This window comes from Theropithecus gelada, chromosome 11 (genome assembly GCF_003255815.1).
Source record: "Theropithecus gelada isolate Dixy chromosome 11, Tgel_1.0, whole genome shotgun sequence".
Classification (NCBI taxonomy): domain Eukaryota; kingdom Metazoa; phylum Chordata; class Mammalia; order Primates; family Cercopithecidae; genus Theropithecus; species Theropithecus gelada.
Genome location: NC_037679.1, coordinates 39,411,802 through 39,428,652, shown reverse-complemented (window position 1 = coordinate 39,428,652; position 16,851 = coordinate 39,411,802). Strand labels below are relative to the sequence as shown.

Here is a 16,851-nt window from a genome sequence, read left to right as displayed (position 1 = left end):
AGAGAAATAGATCAATTTAGGGACGTAACTGCATTTCAGTATCACTGGGCTCTTTTAATGAGCAAATGTTCTTGAAAGAGAGTTTACTGCACCAAAAAGGTACTATTTATCCAACATTATTGTCAATTTCCCAAAAGATGATCAAATGGCTAATGGGCAATTGGGCTTTACAAAGCATTGAAGAATTATCACCTTTTTTTAGCTAGAGCTCTGAACATTTACCTTATATTTGTAAAACTCATGAAATAAAGGTTTTTAAATTGAGATGATTTTAGGCTGATTTTCTTAAACATTATTTGGATTTTTTCTAGTAAAACCATTAGTTATTACAAATTGTAAAATGAAGAGTTCTCTCAAATTCAATATGGTTTCAAAGGCATTTATCATGTTGTAAAATTTAAGTTCTGCTGAGCACCAAAAGATGCCAAGAATAATAAAATAAATTTTTATATGAGAAAAAAATGTAACCAACATAATTTAGAACTTGATGGTGATAGGTGTTTTCAGAACTAAAAGAGTTCTTTTCACAGGAAAGAAATAATTTATTCTAACTGGAGAATTGTGAGCATTCTCAGAACAAGCGAAAGTTAAGTCTGATGATTCATCCAACAAATAAATTCCTAAGCTGATACAACATGTCATGCATGGTTCCAAGTAGACTGAACATCACTGGATCAGAAGGGAAACTACCACCAATCAGAACAGGTGCCAGGTGGATACAATCAGTACAGACCTGCAGGTGCAAACCAGTAAAAGTAGGACTAGGTTCAGGGCACTGAGGACATGTCCAGGAACCAGGACAGACAAGGCAGTTAAGGATAATAGAATAACAGACTGTCACAATGACTGTCTACACTCTGATTTATGTTCTTCCTATAGAACTTCTTTGGTATCAATTCACAATTTACTTTTACTTTTGGGGGCATTAAAACCTTTCAAATGTTAAGAATCAGTGGATGGTTTTTCAAAAACATCAAACTAAGTTCTGTGACTAATATTAAGAAAATTTTAGCTATATTTTATTTAACACCAAAAACTCAAACAATTGTCATTCTAACATATATATGCCAATAAATAAACAAAGAAATGATTTTGTATACAAAAGAGAAAGCTGGCTCTTGTGCCAATGTTATATTTTATTTCATATCCCTTAGAGCACTTTTTAAAAATGCCATGAACATATTAGATTCTCAATTAATATTTACTGAGTGGCTAAATCTTAAAATGTAAATGGAAAGCTAAACTCTTATTTTCAATTATACTTACATGATACCTTCTCTTTGAAAAGGCCTGGAGTGATCATAAAATAAAAAAATAAATTGGTATGAACACTGCTTCTTGGCAAAGAGAAAACGCTTCTGCTGGTCATATTGACCCCCAGAACAAGGCCACTCTGCCCATAGCTTGCCAGCATATATGGTCCTTCTCCAAGTCCTAGTTAAGTACAAATATGAGAATTATAAATTGGCACAGATTTTTAAAATTTCAATCTGTCATTTCAAAGAAATGTTTTAATAACAAAATACTTAAAAATATTGAGCAATTAGAAATTTATCACTAATAAAATAACTAAATTCTTCAAAAATAATGATGTATATACATAATGATGTATATGTATATGTTTGTGTTGTGGGTTATGTAAAATGTTGATATACATGTGATCGGTTGTTTCATAAAAGTTTAACCTTACTGCTCTCGGTGTATTTTACTTTCCCTCTTCTCTCATTTTTGTCTCAAAGCAAATTTAACTCAGCACATGCTGAAGAACGAGAAAAAAGATTCAAAGAATGTAAAGGCAAGACTTTCTTCCCCTTAAGGACTTAAGATCGGGCCTAAATAAAGGGGAAAGGATAATTGCATTGGAGGGATGAGAAGTCTTCCAATTAGGAAAGGGGAAGGAGAACCAAAATTTCCACCATAAAGACCAGGAGAAGAACAAAAAGACTGAGAGGATACACTATTTTCAGGTGTACTCTCCTCACTGACCCATCATCTGGGACACATTGAGCAGCTGGGGACCCTTCTAAACGATGAGGAAAAGAGCTTCACTAGGGACTTTGGTACCCTGTATAGAGATAGAAACCTGAAACAGCTTTGCCCCCACATCAAGGTGGAGCTGAGCAGAAACAGTGGACAATTTTTCTTAACCTGGCTGCAGGAGACTCACCATCACAGTTACAAATGTTACAAATGCAGTGTTTTTCCATAAGCCAAAATACATGAGGACCAAAGAAAATTACAGCAATAGTCTCTACCTGGTAATGGCTAACTTTCTAGCATGGACAAGAGGAAAGTGACACAAACCTCCAAGATGCAAAAATACTTCAAAGTATAAATATGTAGATTTGTACAAATATGTGAATAATATACAAATAATAAGATAAGTGAATTATAATGAGATGCAATTCAAAATGGAGAAGATGTGTATACAATTACAACTTGAGGACTTGAAGCACCCTTATGAATATTCAACATAAGAATGAGAAAGGAGAAGGAGAGCAAAACGAAACCTCTCCCCTGCTGCACATGCCCCTTAATACAGCAACCCGAAGAGACAATTGCCATCTGAGAAATCTGTTTGTATAAAAACCTAAAGCTTTTGAATTGACTCTTAGTTAATTGGTAGCTTGATTCTGGACTATTTTCGCCAGCAACTGGGAGACAAAAGTCATTGATCTTATCATTAATTTTAGGCAGGGAGAAGTACAATTCCACCATCTACTGAAAGCAATCATTTCCTGCAGTGATTCTTTAAAAACAGAAATGAGCATATCCTATCTAATAAAATTACTCTGAACTTAAAACTCATGTAACAATTTTTAGTAGGAAATTGAAGTTCTCCCTCACTTACAGAAATAGCATTTCAAATGCAAGCTTTACATTTTTAGTAAAAATCGTATAAATGAACACAAAGATATTATATAGAATCATTGTGCTAAGAATTATTGAAATAATCTCAGCAATAACCTTTGAATTCTTCTACTACTTTTTAGAATTCTTCCTACAGAATCACAATTATTTATTTATGTATGTGCTTTAAATATTATAAGTATCTTATAAGTATGTTATTACATAGTGTCTGGGATGTAACAAATAAAGAAAGGGAGAAATATGCCAGCTATAAATGCCCAAAAAGGACTAGGTAAATTTACAAGGGCTGTGAAATTTATTTGGGATGAAACAAATTAAGAATAACCATTTAAAATCATTTTCTATTCATTATCACTTTCCACAATCATCACAATTTTATATTCCCCTTCAACGCCTATCACTGTTGCATTGCTTTTACAAATTCTAACTCCCCTTGGCACATTGATGCCTTTCCCTATTACTCTGATCATAGGAAATTTATTCATCTGCCACTCCACTGAGCCAATCAGTGTCTCACGAAGGCCAAATGCCCCATGTTCATGCTCTGATATTATCAATACAGTATTACAAATGAAACTAGAAGAACAGGTTTGAAGGATTCTGTAACACACTAGAAGAATGAACCATCACTAGAGGTACTGCAGACTTGTTAACAGAGAGCAAAATGTAGCAAGTAGCAAGAGGTAAAGAGATTCAATATGCATGGAAAATTCTGCTTCTGGGTACACAAGTCTGCAGAAGAAATGCCAGAAAATACAAAGGCACAGATGGAGACTGTCATAACAGAACTGAGTGAGACAGGAATCTCTGAGTGAGGAAGTTATTGGAGCATTTCCTCAGAGTGTTGTCTGTGTACATTATGTAGAACCTGTGATGACAATGTGCGGTGATCATCCCTACACTAGGATGTATTAACCATACAGTAGGCCATGTAGCATGGAGGTCATGCTCACTGGCCCTGAAGCAAATTGTTTACAAATCCCAGTTTGCCACATTTTGGCTAAGTGAATTTGGCAAAGCTATTTAATCTCTCTCTGCTTCAATTTCCTCTGAAAGTGTTGATAATAGCAAAATGCTGATAATAAAATAAAATAATAACATATTTTGAAGTTTAAATTATAGGATCTAGAGAAAGCAGTTAACACAACAAAAGCTTCTGTTATTGTTAATAGGCAATAAATCACATTTTAATTATGGAATCCAAAGATTGATGTGAGTGTTTGTGTGTGTGTGTGTGTGTGTGTGTGTGTGTGTGTATGCATGTACGTGTATGGCAGTCTCTTCACAATCTTGAACAGGACATATTTTTAGTTAGATTTTCTTTAACTACCACAGATATTTTTTAATGTTGAATTTACCTCCTCTATCAAACTTCTATAAATGTAACAAATACAACTAAAATCAAAAATGCCAATTTTCTTTTTAATCATTATCTCTATTTCTCTGAAATTATCTAGCTGACAAATTTCTCCAATAAGCCACCTGAAGTGCCTCAGATTGGTTGCTTGGCCCAGATTTCCTGTAACTATTATTCTAACTGACACATCCATCATGGATTCAGAGTTTGCCCAGTTACTGACAAAATGGATACTTCCCTAGATCACTTTACTTGTCTGAATTAGGTTTTGAGGCCTGTGCCTTCCTCATTAAATAGTTTTGCAAAAAGACTCCAATTCTGCTATCTTCAAGTATTTTCACTAAAAACATAATTCTCTGTCTCTTCTTACATCTATACCTTAGTTTTAGACAGCAGCATCTCTCAGATTTCTTATTGCAAATCTGGATGTTTGCTGAGACCTGGAGATTTTCATTATTATTGTATCAATAAGTTCTCATTCTGGTAATGTGTAAAGAATGATTTTTGCCTGCAATGATGGCAAATTAAATTCCTTACATTATTTCTTATGTCAGTGCATTTAGAGTTTGTTTCTTTGATTTCCACAACGTAAGAAAAATGTGACTGTAGTCACCACACTGTGTAATCGATAACAGAACTTATTCCTCCCATCTAGCTGAAACGTTGTGCCCTTTAACCAACATCTGCCCTTTCCCTGTCCACTTCCCCACCACTAGCCTCCGGTAACCACAGTTCCATTCTCTACTTCTAAAAATTCAACTTTTTTGGATTTCGCAAATAAGTGAAATCATATGGTATTTGTCTCACTGTGCCTGACTTATTTCACTTAGCATAATGTTCCCTAGGTTCATCCATGTTGTTGCAAATGATAGAATTTCTTGCTTTTTAAGGAATGAAGAGCTAAAAGAAAAAATTTCAAATGTTCTCACCACAAAGAAATGGTAAATATTGTAGGTGGTGGATTTGCTAATTAGCCTGATTTGATCATTCCACAATGTGTACATGTATCAAAACACTACATTGTACCCAATAAATATATACAATTATATTTCTCAATTTAAAAATAAGATAAAATTGTAAAAAACATTTGAACAATGTTTACATTTATAAATAATGGTAAAGGTATGCCTTTGTTATAGATCTTTCATCCTTTTTATCTAAAAAATTAACTAACTTCACCCATCCATTCATTCATGTCATTCCAAAACTGTACTGAGGGCCTCCTAAATTCTGAGAACTTAATTTACACACTATTTTAGTTTTCAGGAAATAAATCTTAACACAAATATTTAGAAATTTTTGAAAATTTTAAAACTTAACTTTTATGGCATTATATAGTTGTGAACTATTTATAATTTGTTCACAGCATAAGTTGTTCAAAAACTTTTAACCTGAAAATACACCTAATAGAATACTATAGTGATATTTTTAATTTGAATGTCACATACCTTCATTGTAGTATTCACAATCAAGTGCTAAAAGAAAAAAAGAATAAATATTAAACTATTTAAGAAGCCAATCACTCACCTGAATGTGGGCAAGATATGGCTATATATTTATCAATAACTATGTGAAAGAATATAGAATGGTATTATTTAGGAACTTTTTCTGAGCAAAGAACATTCTTTAATTGATGTGCTGTAATTAAATTTCATATAATTGTTTTAAAATAGGAAAATATATCTGCCAATTTAGAAATCTCAACCAAAAGTGTTCAAATTGTAAGTTTGTTCAGATGTCTTACCACCTACACAAGTAAATTAAAAGTTTAAAGAGTCAAATCTGGAAGCAAATTCAAGGTGATTTTTTAAAAATATGTTTATCATCAGAACAATGAAACTTCATAGGCATAAAAGAAATAAAGTCATAAACAATTTCTCTAAGGATGGTATTTAAATAATTTATATTTCAAATGGTGCAATGACAGCAATCAAACACAGAACAAAATATTATCTCACAATTTCTTTTTATAAGTCCTTTCGGTATTCTATAATTTATGACTGTCAAAGGAATATAAAATTTCATCATTTTAATTTAATTCTATTTCCATGAGTTTCCTGGCATTATTTCTAAGATAAATCAACAATTAATATGTATTTATTTATCAGTTCTCTACATAATGATGTTCTAAGTAGGGTACTCACAACAAACAGTAGATGATCTCCAATGAATTGATATTCCTTCCTGACAACACTTGTATGCATACGCGGCTATACTAGTGCACAGACACTCACAGTCCCCACCAAGATTACAGTTACATGTATCCTCATGGCAATTTTTGGCAAAAGAAGTAACATCAATCTGAAACATGAGGTGAAAGATTACTTAATTTTAATAGATACTGATTATGATTTAAAGTCAACCCTCTAAAAGAAGATTATGTGTTTTCAAAGTTTCATATTATCAGCTTAACACTGCCACCTAGAGAGTTCTCTTTATTTCAAACTTCTTTATTGCCCAAAGGAGAAAAAAATGTATTAGGAAAATGTCACATCAAAGAACTAGCAAAGGAAATAATAAGATTAATAAATACATAAAACTTCAACATTGGCAATATAACAGATTCATTTTTGGAAGCTTCTTTCATTACTGACGTAATCACATGGCGTTAAAATAAGGGCATCTTCTGCTTCCAATTGTAATCTTATATAATTTTGTATCTTTCTTCCTTCTTTCCTTTCTTTTTTGCCCCCGCTTATGCAACATCCTAATGGCTATTAATGGTAATAGCAATCTTTAAAAACAACTTATTCTATTTACTTAATTTATTTATTTTATTTGCATTATATTTAAGTAGATGACAAAATTTAATATACTGACAATGCATTAAAAAAGGAGCAAGAGACTCAGGAAGCTGAGGCAGGAGAATCCGTTGAACTCGGGAGGCGGAAGTTGCACTGAGCCGAGATCGCGCCCTTGCACTATTGCACTCCACCCTGAGCGACAGAGCGAGACTCTGTCTCAAAAACAAAACAAAACAAAACAAAACAAAACCAAGGGGCTAGGAGCTGTAGCTCATGCCAGTAATCCCTGCACTTTGGGAGACCGAAGCAGGTGGATCACTTGAGATCAGGAGTTCGAGACAACCCTGGCCAACATGGCAAAACCCTGTCTCTATTAAAAATACAAAAATTAGCTGAGCACGGTGGCACGTCCTGTGGGAGACTGAGGCAGGAGAACCGCTTGAACCCAAAAGGTGGTTATAATGAGCCGACATCAAGTCACTGGCCACACCATCTCAAAAAAAAAATAAAAAAAGAAAGAAAAGAAAAGAAAAAGAAGCACAGTTTGCTGTCACTGAGCTGTATTTTATTTTTTAGGTCAGTTCATGGGTTAACTTTTCTTTTCAAGTGAAAAAGAACCAGCAGGCTCCGTGGTTCAGGACTCCAGACTTGACACAATATTTCTTGTCAAGCAGGTGTGATCCTTGGAAACTATGAAAAGTCTCAAAAGCAACCCTTTCTATAAACAAGACTCTAGTCTACCTATGTGGCTCTAATACGGCAGCCCTCAAACTTTTCTGTCTCAGAATCCCTTTACACTCTTAAAAAAATCACCGAGATCCCCAAGGAGATTTTGTTTATGGGATTATATCTACCAATATTTACTCTATTAGACATTAAAAATGAGACATTTAAAAATAACAATAGACATTATATGTTTACATGAATAACATGGTTTTAGTGAAAAATGCTTATACATGCCGAGAAATAGTGAAAAGAGTGCACTGTTTTACATTTTTGCAAATCTCTTTAATGTGTGGCTTAATAGCACACAGCTGGATTCTCATATCTGCTTCTTCATCTGGTCTATCATAATGTTTTTGTCTTGTTTGGGTTTGCGTTGAAGTAGATGAAGAAAATTCAGTTCCACACATATATTTAGTTGGAAACAAAGGAGTACTTTAATATCTTTTTCAGGTAATTGTGATATTCTTTGACACTATATCAAAACTCAAAAAAATATCATTTTCAAAAAGGCCATTGCAATGTGAAATCTAAAACCACATCAATAAACTTTAACTTTGCTATGTTAAAATTATTTTTGTATTTTGCCCTTTGAATGGATCTTTTACTTTTGCATGATTTTGTAACATCATGCATTGGTCATGTGGAAAATTTATGGACCCGTGCATATCTTCAAAATGTTGATGCATTTGATTATATACAATAGCTACAAGTCACGTTTGTTAATATCATCATCTAGATCATCAAAAAACTCATTAAGTATCAAAAACCTTATAAGCTAGCAGGGGTGGATCTAACTTTTACAAAACTCTAATTTTCCTTGAAAGTAAATTTTATCAAAGACAACAGACACCATCAGGTGTTTCCTTAAAGCCACAGACTCATTTCACACATTTCAAGAAAATATCTGCCAGGCGCAATGGCTCATGCCTGTAATCCCAGTCTTTTGGGAGGCAGAGGTGGGCAGATCATCTGAGGTCAGGAGTTCCAGACCAGCCTGGCCAACATGATGAGACCCCGCCTCTACTAAAAATACAAAAATTAGCTGAGCATGGTGGCACACATCTATAATCCCAGCTACTTGGGAGGCTGAGGCAGGAGAATCGCTTGAACCCAGGAGGCAGAGGTTGTAGTGAGTCAAGATCATGCTACTGCACTCCAGCCTGGATGACAGAGCAAGACTCCATCAGAAAAAGAAAGAAGGAATGAAGGAAGGAAGAAAGGAAGGAAGGAAGGAAGGAGAGAGGGAAGGAAGGAAGGAAGGAAGGAAGGAAGGAAGGAAGGAAGGAAGGAAGGAAGGAAGGAAGGAAGGAAGGAAGGAAGGAAGGAAAATATCTGCCAAATATCCCTGTCTGACTGTCTGAATAACCACATATCATTTGTTCTTTGAAATAGAATGGCATTCCAAGAGAAAAACAACCATCTTAGCTCACAAGTCAAACAGTCATGCAAGTGACTTCCCTCAAGACCACTAACATAGCTTTGTATGCAGCAGAAATATTATATTACCTATTTTTTACCAATACATTGAAGTATTGCTTACACTTCTATTGGGACCTAAAATAATCATGCTAGGAAGGAGTTTTGAAAGTGAAATTTCTATATAAGTTACATTCCATCTTGGGATGTGCTTCTAAAACCATTTCAAATGTGCTACAAGCAATACTTTTAAACTGTACTTTGAGTTGAGAATGCCCATTTGACAATGTTCTCTAAAGAAAAGTAAACATTTATGCTGTTAATCATAAAATGATGTATGTAAATAATGTTCCATAAACTAGAACAAATTATTACAAATATGCACAAAGGTACACTGTTAAATTAGATGGAGTAAGGGAGAAAATAAATCAACTAAATGTGCCAGTTGTACAGAAAAACAAACTAACACATAAGTCCCCCTAACAATAGTTAGGTGGTACATCTAAAAAGCCAGTGGGTCACCCAGTTATGTGTCATGTTCACCTCAGTATTATAGACACAGTAGAACATCTTTAAACTTGAGAGTTCATTAAAGTATTCATTTACCACATTGCGACAAGAAGCAAAAACATCGCTGTACAAAATGGAGCATTCTTTCTTGGCATAAGGAAATTTGTTTTGATGTGCCTCACAGGGTTTAATGGTTTCATCTGGATTTTCACACTGTTGAAAAAATATAAGAGAGAGAAGAAGTTTTTCAAGGGATAATTTCTCAAGCAGAGTAACCTATCCGACTTCACTCATTACAATTGCACCTACTATATTCTCATCCTTTTAGCTAGGATTTGCATAAAGCACCTGCTCACATCCAATTCAATGTTAATTGCATATATTATTTTTGAAAGCAACTAAAAAGAATATTAAAATCATGGCAATATTAGAGATAGAGTGGTGATAAATGATTTTTAAATTATCTTAAACACAGCATTTGCATGACTTAAAAAATTACATGAGCATGACCTGTTTCTTTCATTTTCATCTTCTTTATTTCTGTCACAAATCATCTGAGAGGTTATATGTACTCAAATCTCTGCAGACTCAATTCCCATACATACAGCAATTTGGCCTCTTCCTCTCCTAATCCACTCCCCTGAAACTGCCCTGAAAAAGGTCATCCATGACCTCTTTATTGCTAAATATAAAGGCAATTTTTCAGTCTTCCATTTTGCTTGACTTTTGCTGCTTTTGATTCTATTTAATACTTTACCCTTCTTAAATGTCTCTCCTCATTTGGCTTTGGTGACACAATTTTCTGCTGGATTTCCTCTTGCTACATTGGCTGCTGTTCCCTAATCTCTTTCTCCCTGCTTTCTTTGCAAAGCTTAATTCTCAAATCTCTATTTTCCTCATTCGGTACATGTGTCCTGGCTTTAACGTTCTGAATATACTAGTAACTGCCAATCCCTATGTCCATCCCACATCTCCTTCCTGAATTTCAGAACTAAACATTTCCACCTAAATATCTCTGTCACTTCTCTCTCAGCAGGTCCTAACCATCCCTACCTCTATACCATTGTCCTTCCCCGACTATCTACATTCATTTCCTCCTCTTTGCCCTGCCTCAGGGAGGAACACCAGCATCCACCCAGGAAGCCAGGAAAGTAGGAGACCTTCTTGAAACCTCGAAATTCATCCTTCATAATACAGTCTTTCAGCAGATGCTGATGATTTTTATCATTAATGTTTCCCAAATTTGTACAGTTTTCTAAATCTCTACTGACTTAATATTTCTAGCTGGATTATAAGAGCCTCTTGGCCCTTGTATCTTACAGATCTATACTTTGCACTTCAGCCTACACCACAACCAAAATTAACTTCCTGAAATTCACTTTGGGCACCATACTCTATCCAGCCTCTTGACGCCTTCTAGGTGGCTGCTCCCTCCTTTCCCTGTTAAATTCTTTCCGATAAATTTCACTTTCTTGGCTCCTATAAATCTTGTAAGATTCACCTCCAGGGTACCTTCTCCAGAAACCTTTCTTGGACCATCACAATCCCCATTTTGTGTGCACTTCTATCAAAGCAACTACTTTACTATGTTCTGACTGTTAATTTTTTAACCTCTAAATTTTCCACCTCTAGACTCTAAATTCCTTAAAGGCAGAGACTGTGATTTATCCATATTATGTGTCTGTATGTAATGGAAAATATTAAGTGCTAAATAAAAATAGTGAATTTTTTTTAAATGACCTGAGTTTTAGCTTTGTCTATCAGGTGTGAATAAAAAACTTATTTTGAGGGGGTTTAAAATTATTTGACTACTCCCAATATTTAAGTACCATTACAAATAGTTACTTCTTAATTTATTTGCAGATACAAAAATGTAAAACAATTTTTTTCAAAAACTTCTAAAGGTAACAAGATATAAGATAGCCACAGTTAAAAGGATTTTGTCTCTCTCAATATAGTAGATATTTTAGGTATTAAAAGGTACACTTTTGTACTCTTAAGCTTAGACCACACTCAAATATTACTGACTGAAATAAATGTTCTACCCCATCCCCTCTTTATTCTTTAAAGAGATTTAGACATATTAGTAAACTAGGCAAAGTAGAGAAGTAACTAACCAAATGGCAATCAATCAGGAAATTGTGGTTTCAAACACCGCTATCAGTTAAAAAGAACAACAGGCTAAAAAAGAAAGTAGAAGAAAGAATAGAACCGATTTCCAATTTGACTGTTTTCTGAGTTCAGAATTTTTCAAAATGTGTTTCATATAACACTACTTCCTTGAGAACCAATAAATAAAAATATAGATTATGTCAGTAAGTTTGGAAAATCCTTCAAACATGTCCCTCCTTTATAGGCTTATAATGCCTCAAGAAACCCTTTGAAAGAAAAATATGTAAAAGTTAATTTATCCAACTGCTGCCAAAGGTAGTTGACCACAATCCACCCACCCACACACATACACACACATCCCCCTTTATTTCATATAATACAGTAACATGGCTGTTAAGAAATTCTGTCTTCATTTATTTATTGCTTTGAACTGGCAAAAGTTCCACCATCTTCAAAATGCAGATACATTGATAAGGCATTTTGCTATGGTGAGGAAAACATGAGGGAGAAGAGATGAATTTGCATGTCACCTCTGCTACTTTCTAGCCATATAATATTAGACAAGTCATTTAACCTCCCTGAGCCTCAATTTCTTCATCTATAATAAGGAGAAAACATCCTTTATATAAGGTAATCAGAAAAATTACATGAGAAGATAAATATGAACATTTATCAGCTATAAATTACTATGAAAATAGTATGTAAAATAATATTACCTAAATAAGAATAAAATGTTCTAGTGAAAAAATATTCTTAAAAATTTCTGTTGACTTCTAAAGTACATTTCTGTAACTTACCTGTCCTAATGCCCAACTATCTCCAAATACCTGAGCATTTCTCACTTCCAAGTTATTAGATGTGGTCATGTCATTTGAAGTGCATTTGTCAAAGTTTCCACACAATCCTGATAGCTTGTTCTAAAGTAAGAGAAAATCACCAGGAAATATTCTATATTCACTTTAACATTAAAGACTCATGTTCATTAAAACTTTTGAGATATTTCAAATATACATTTAAGAATTTTCACAGCAATCATTTTAAAAAATTAACTTGAAGAAGTGGATTTTCTCATACCAATTTAATTATATTTAGTGATTATTTTAAACTTGCAAAAATATTTTACCCAATTTCAAGTCCTGTTTATCCACACTTACCAGTGTCTTGGCATTAATACAACTAATGACATAAATAACTTGGAAAAGTATAATTCAAACAAGACAGTACATATGAGAGTGTATGTGTATGCAAATGTACATGTGTGTATATACAGAATTCATATGTGTGTGTGTGTGTATATATATATATAAAATTCATAATTACATATATTCCCATCCTTGGTGGAAACAAGGATATAGGATGAAGAATGGTAGATATATTCACTGCTTGTTGAAATATATCATATTGCCTACCTGATTTGCCTACATACAAGTTAACCATTTGTTTTTCCACAGCCCCCTTCCTGATGCCTCAGCTTTAGGATAACTACTGTTAGTAATGGCCACTATCTTTGAACAGATGTAATTTCAGAAAGCAGAGGTCTCATGGTAATAAGTGGCTATGGCAGATGTAATTCTATGGTTGTTGTCTGCTTTGCCAGAGACACACGCAGCCTACTTCACCATTAAGGGATGGATTCTATTCTTCAATATTGAAGACAGCATTCAGCATCTTTAAATTCAAGGTTTTAAGGAGTAGTTCTACTGCTTTTAGAAAATCACTGCAAGTTCTCCTCCTGTCTCCTGCTTCATCTAGTAGTAAAATATATTGTTATTCTTATTGGAAACAAGGATATTGGATGAATAATGGCAGTGAATATTTGTTGAAGAAAAACAGCAATGACTGAAGGTTATTTCGGTTCATCAAAGAAATTCAAGATGCCAACAAACCTAGGAATAGATCTTTGGGCTTTATCCTCCTTAAGACTGAAAGACTATAACTTCAATATACAATCATATTTTATAACATATTAAAATCTTTTTTAAAAAAGGTATCTTTTCTGTATTTTTGAGAAGATACTGTTGCTATTCCAATTTTCTTTAATTTGACAAAAATTATATCCATGAGTCTCAGTCTCAATTTCAGGTAAACTAGATTTAAAAAAAATACATCAATGTTTTTGCAAAAAACTTTAAAATATGAATTCAAAATATTCAAATAAATATTCAAAATATTTTATCAAATTTGAAATATTTTAAATAGTAAACTACTTAACAATATTTAATAAAAATATTTAGCAGGCAATAGTATATAAAATAATTTAAAATATAAATTGACAAAAATTATAAATAACTCAGATTGGATATTCAACCATGAATGAATAAATAAATTGTATGGTACATCCACACAACAGAATACTACTCAACAGTATAGAATTCACATAACAATTTATATGAATCTTAAATATACTTTGTCAAGTCAAAGAAGCCAGACCCAGAAGACTACAGATTGTACAATTCCATGTATATGATATCTGAGAAAGGCAAAACTATTGCAGTGGAAAATACAATCAGTGGTTGTCTGAGGTTAGGAGGCAAATGTTGGGGTTGACAATAGAGAAGCAATAAGAAGTATATTTGGAGGTTGACAGGTATGTTCTACGTAGAAATGTTGTGACAGATACAAGGCTCCATGCATAATATGGTTTGGCTCTGTGTCCCCACCCAAATCTCATCTCGAATTACAATCCCCATATGTTGAGGGAAGGACCTGGTGAGAGGTGATTGAATCATGGCGGTGGTTTCTCCCAAGCTGTTCTTGTGATAGTGAGGGAGTTCTCATGAGACCTGATGGTTTAAAAGTGTGGCATTTCCCCCTCACTCTTTCTGTCTTTTGGGCCACCTTTTGAAGAAGGTGGTTGCTTCCCCTTTGCCTTCCACAATGATTGTAAGTTCCCTGAAGCCTTCCCAGCCATGCAGAACTATGAGTCAATTAAACCTCTTTTCTTTATAAATTACCCAGTGTCAGCTAGTTCTTTATAATGGACTAATACAATGCATTTATCAAAATCCATAGACCTGGATACAATAAAAGTAACTTTTATTTACATTTTTAAAAAATTTTACTGCATGTAAACTTAAAAACAAAAATCCAGAATGTGGAGGAAAACATGGAATGCAGACTGTAAGAACTGAATCTAATTGCACTATGAACAAATCACATAGTTAAGCTGAAGAAAAAGAGAAGAAAGCTGGCTTAAGTAATCTTGGAAAAGTGGATACTGCAAGGTTAAAGTCAAAAAGAACTGTACACAAACAGTGTACATAGTTGGTAAAGTTCTTCACAAGGGTATGAGTTAGTAATTCTGAAAATATAACCTAGTTCTTAAAGGAAAACATTAATTATTTTATTTTCATCAAATATCAAAAAATAAATGTGATTTTATTCATTACATCTCACTAGGAGCTTAGGTTGACCTACCTTCCACTGTGGCCCAACTTTGATATGAATAGTTGTCTTCCTGTCCCAAAGAATAGTGATATCTTTCTCTGGAAAGTATACTACTATATAGTAACCAGCCTTCCAAAGCTGGTAGGTAGGTTTGTTTTCCAGGAAAAAACCTGATCGTTTCTTAAAAAAAAAAAAAAGAAAAGAGAAGAAATAAAGTGAGTACTAGGTTCTCTAACCAAAATATATCAAATTAGCTTAGTTAATATTTACCAACAACTATCTATGTGCTAATATTGTTGCTTGGTCATGCCTTTTCTGAATTCTGTAAGAAAAGACAAAACAATTGCACAAAATACGTAAAAACATAAATATTGATTACCAGACACAAACTAGCAGATGGACCCCACATGGATAAATGGACAAAGGGAAAAGATATTTCAGTTACATATGGGGAAGAGCAAAACAAGGGAATGGACACAGAAGACATTAAGTGATATCCCCACCAAATCAGAAATTTTACATCTGTGATGAATAAATATGACAGAACTAAAAAAGGTATGGCCTTGCCTGCAAAAGAGAGAAATTTGGTCCTGCTCATGTTTCTGAGTAGCTGATGATAGCATGCAAATAGTCTACTGACTTTATTAAAAATGTATTGAAAATCAGAATCATTAAGCTTGGTAGGAGACATTGCCTTCCCAATTCAGGCAAAAAGAAGCTGTGAAGTACTTCCCTTAAGTGAAAAAGAGAAAGTTCTCAACTTAACAAGAAAGAAAAAAATTTGTATGCTGCAGTTGCTAAGATCTATAGTAAGAATAAATCTTCTATCTGTGAAATTGTGAAGAAGGGAAAAGAAATTCAGCTAGTTTTGCTGCTGCACATTAAACTGTAAAACTGACAGCCACAGTGCATAGTAAGTGCTTAGTTAAGATGGAAAAGGCATTAAATTTGTGGGTAAATGGCATGAACAGAAACGTGTTCTGATTGCTGGCAATTGGGTCTGCTACTCTCTACGGTTTCAGGCATCCACTGGAGGGCTTGGGACCTAACCCTCATGGACAAGGAGGAACTACTGTATGTGTGTAGCAGGGTGGGAAGGGGTGAATTACCATTAAAGGGATTCCAGAAGGCTTCTTGCAAGGGGTGGGTGTGAACTGATCTGCAAGAGGATATGCACAGCAAGGTATAGGGGGTTGAGAATAAGAATGGAGAAGAAATCCTTCCAAAGAAAAGAAATGGCTTGAATCAAGACTTAGGGACAAGAAAGTCAAAGATTTATTCAGAACTAAGGAGAGTACCAAAAGGCTAGAGCATGAATTACATGATGGATCATAGCCTGAGACCTTTGCAACCAAGTTATCCAGAGTAATTATCACATGTGCAAAATGTAGTCAATAAAAACTTTCAAACAGGGAAGCATCAGACCATGGTTGTATATTAAAAGAAGATAATTTATGCAGCAGAAAGGATAAAGCAGAGAGAAATGAGAGATGGAACATATCGGGAAATGTTAGAGAACTTTTATTGTAAAGTAGGAATATACAATATTCTTTATTAAGCAAGGGCAACACATGGCTATATTGATTTGAATCTGACCTTGAAATTAACTCATATAATAACTTCAAAAATGGACAGTTAACATCAAAGTAAGTAAGACAAATTTAGCCAGAAGCAAAAGAAAAATTGTGAAGGAGATATGAAATTCTTTGGTTACTTTTCTCCTTCAAG

The 16,851-nt window shown here is 34.0% G+C and overlaps 1 protein-coding gene across 1 annotated transcript in view; it reads right to left on the bottom strand.

Moving 5' to 3' along the window:
* OTOGL (otogelin like) overlaps window positions 1–16,851 on the bottom strand; it is a 164,975-nt gene that overhangs the window by 58,563 nt on the left and 89,561 nt on the right. The window contains exons 27-32 of the mRNA XM_025402598.1: window positions 15,154–15,303; window positions 12,534–12,653; window positions 9,721–9,837; window positions 6,373–6,529; window positions 5,677–5,703; window positions 1,267–1,434 (exon numbers count right to left, since the gene is read on the bottom strand). Coding sequence (XP_025258383.1) covers window positions 1,267–1,434; window positions 5,677–5,703; window positions 6,373–6,529; window positions 9,721–9,837; window positions 12,534–12,653; window positions 15,154–15,303 — 739 coding nt within the window. The remainder of the gene's footprint in view (window positions 1–1,266; window positions 1,435–5,676; window positions 5,704–6,372; window positions 6,530–9,720; window positions 9,838–12,533; window positions 12,654–15,153; window positions 15,304–16,851) is intronic.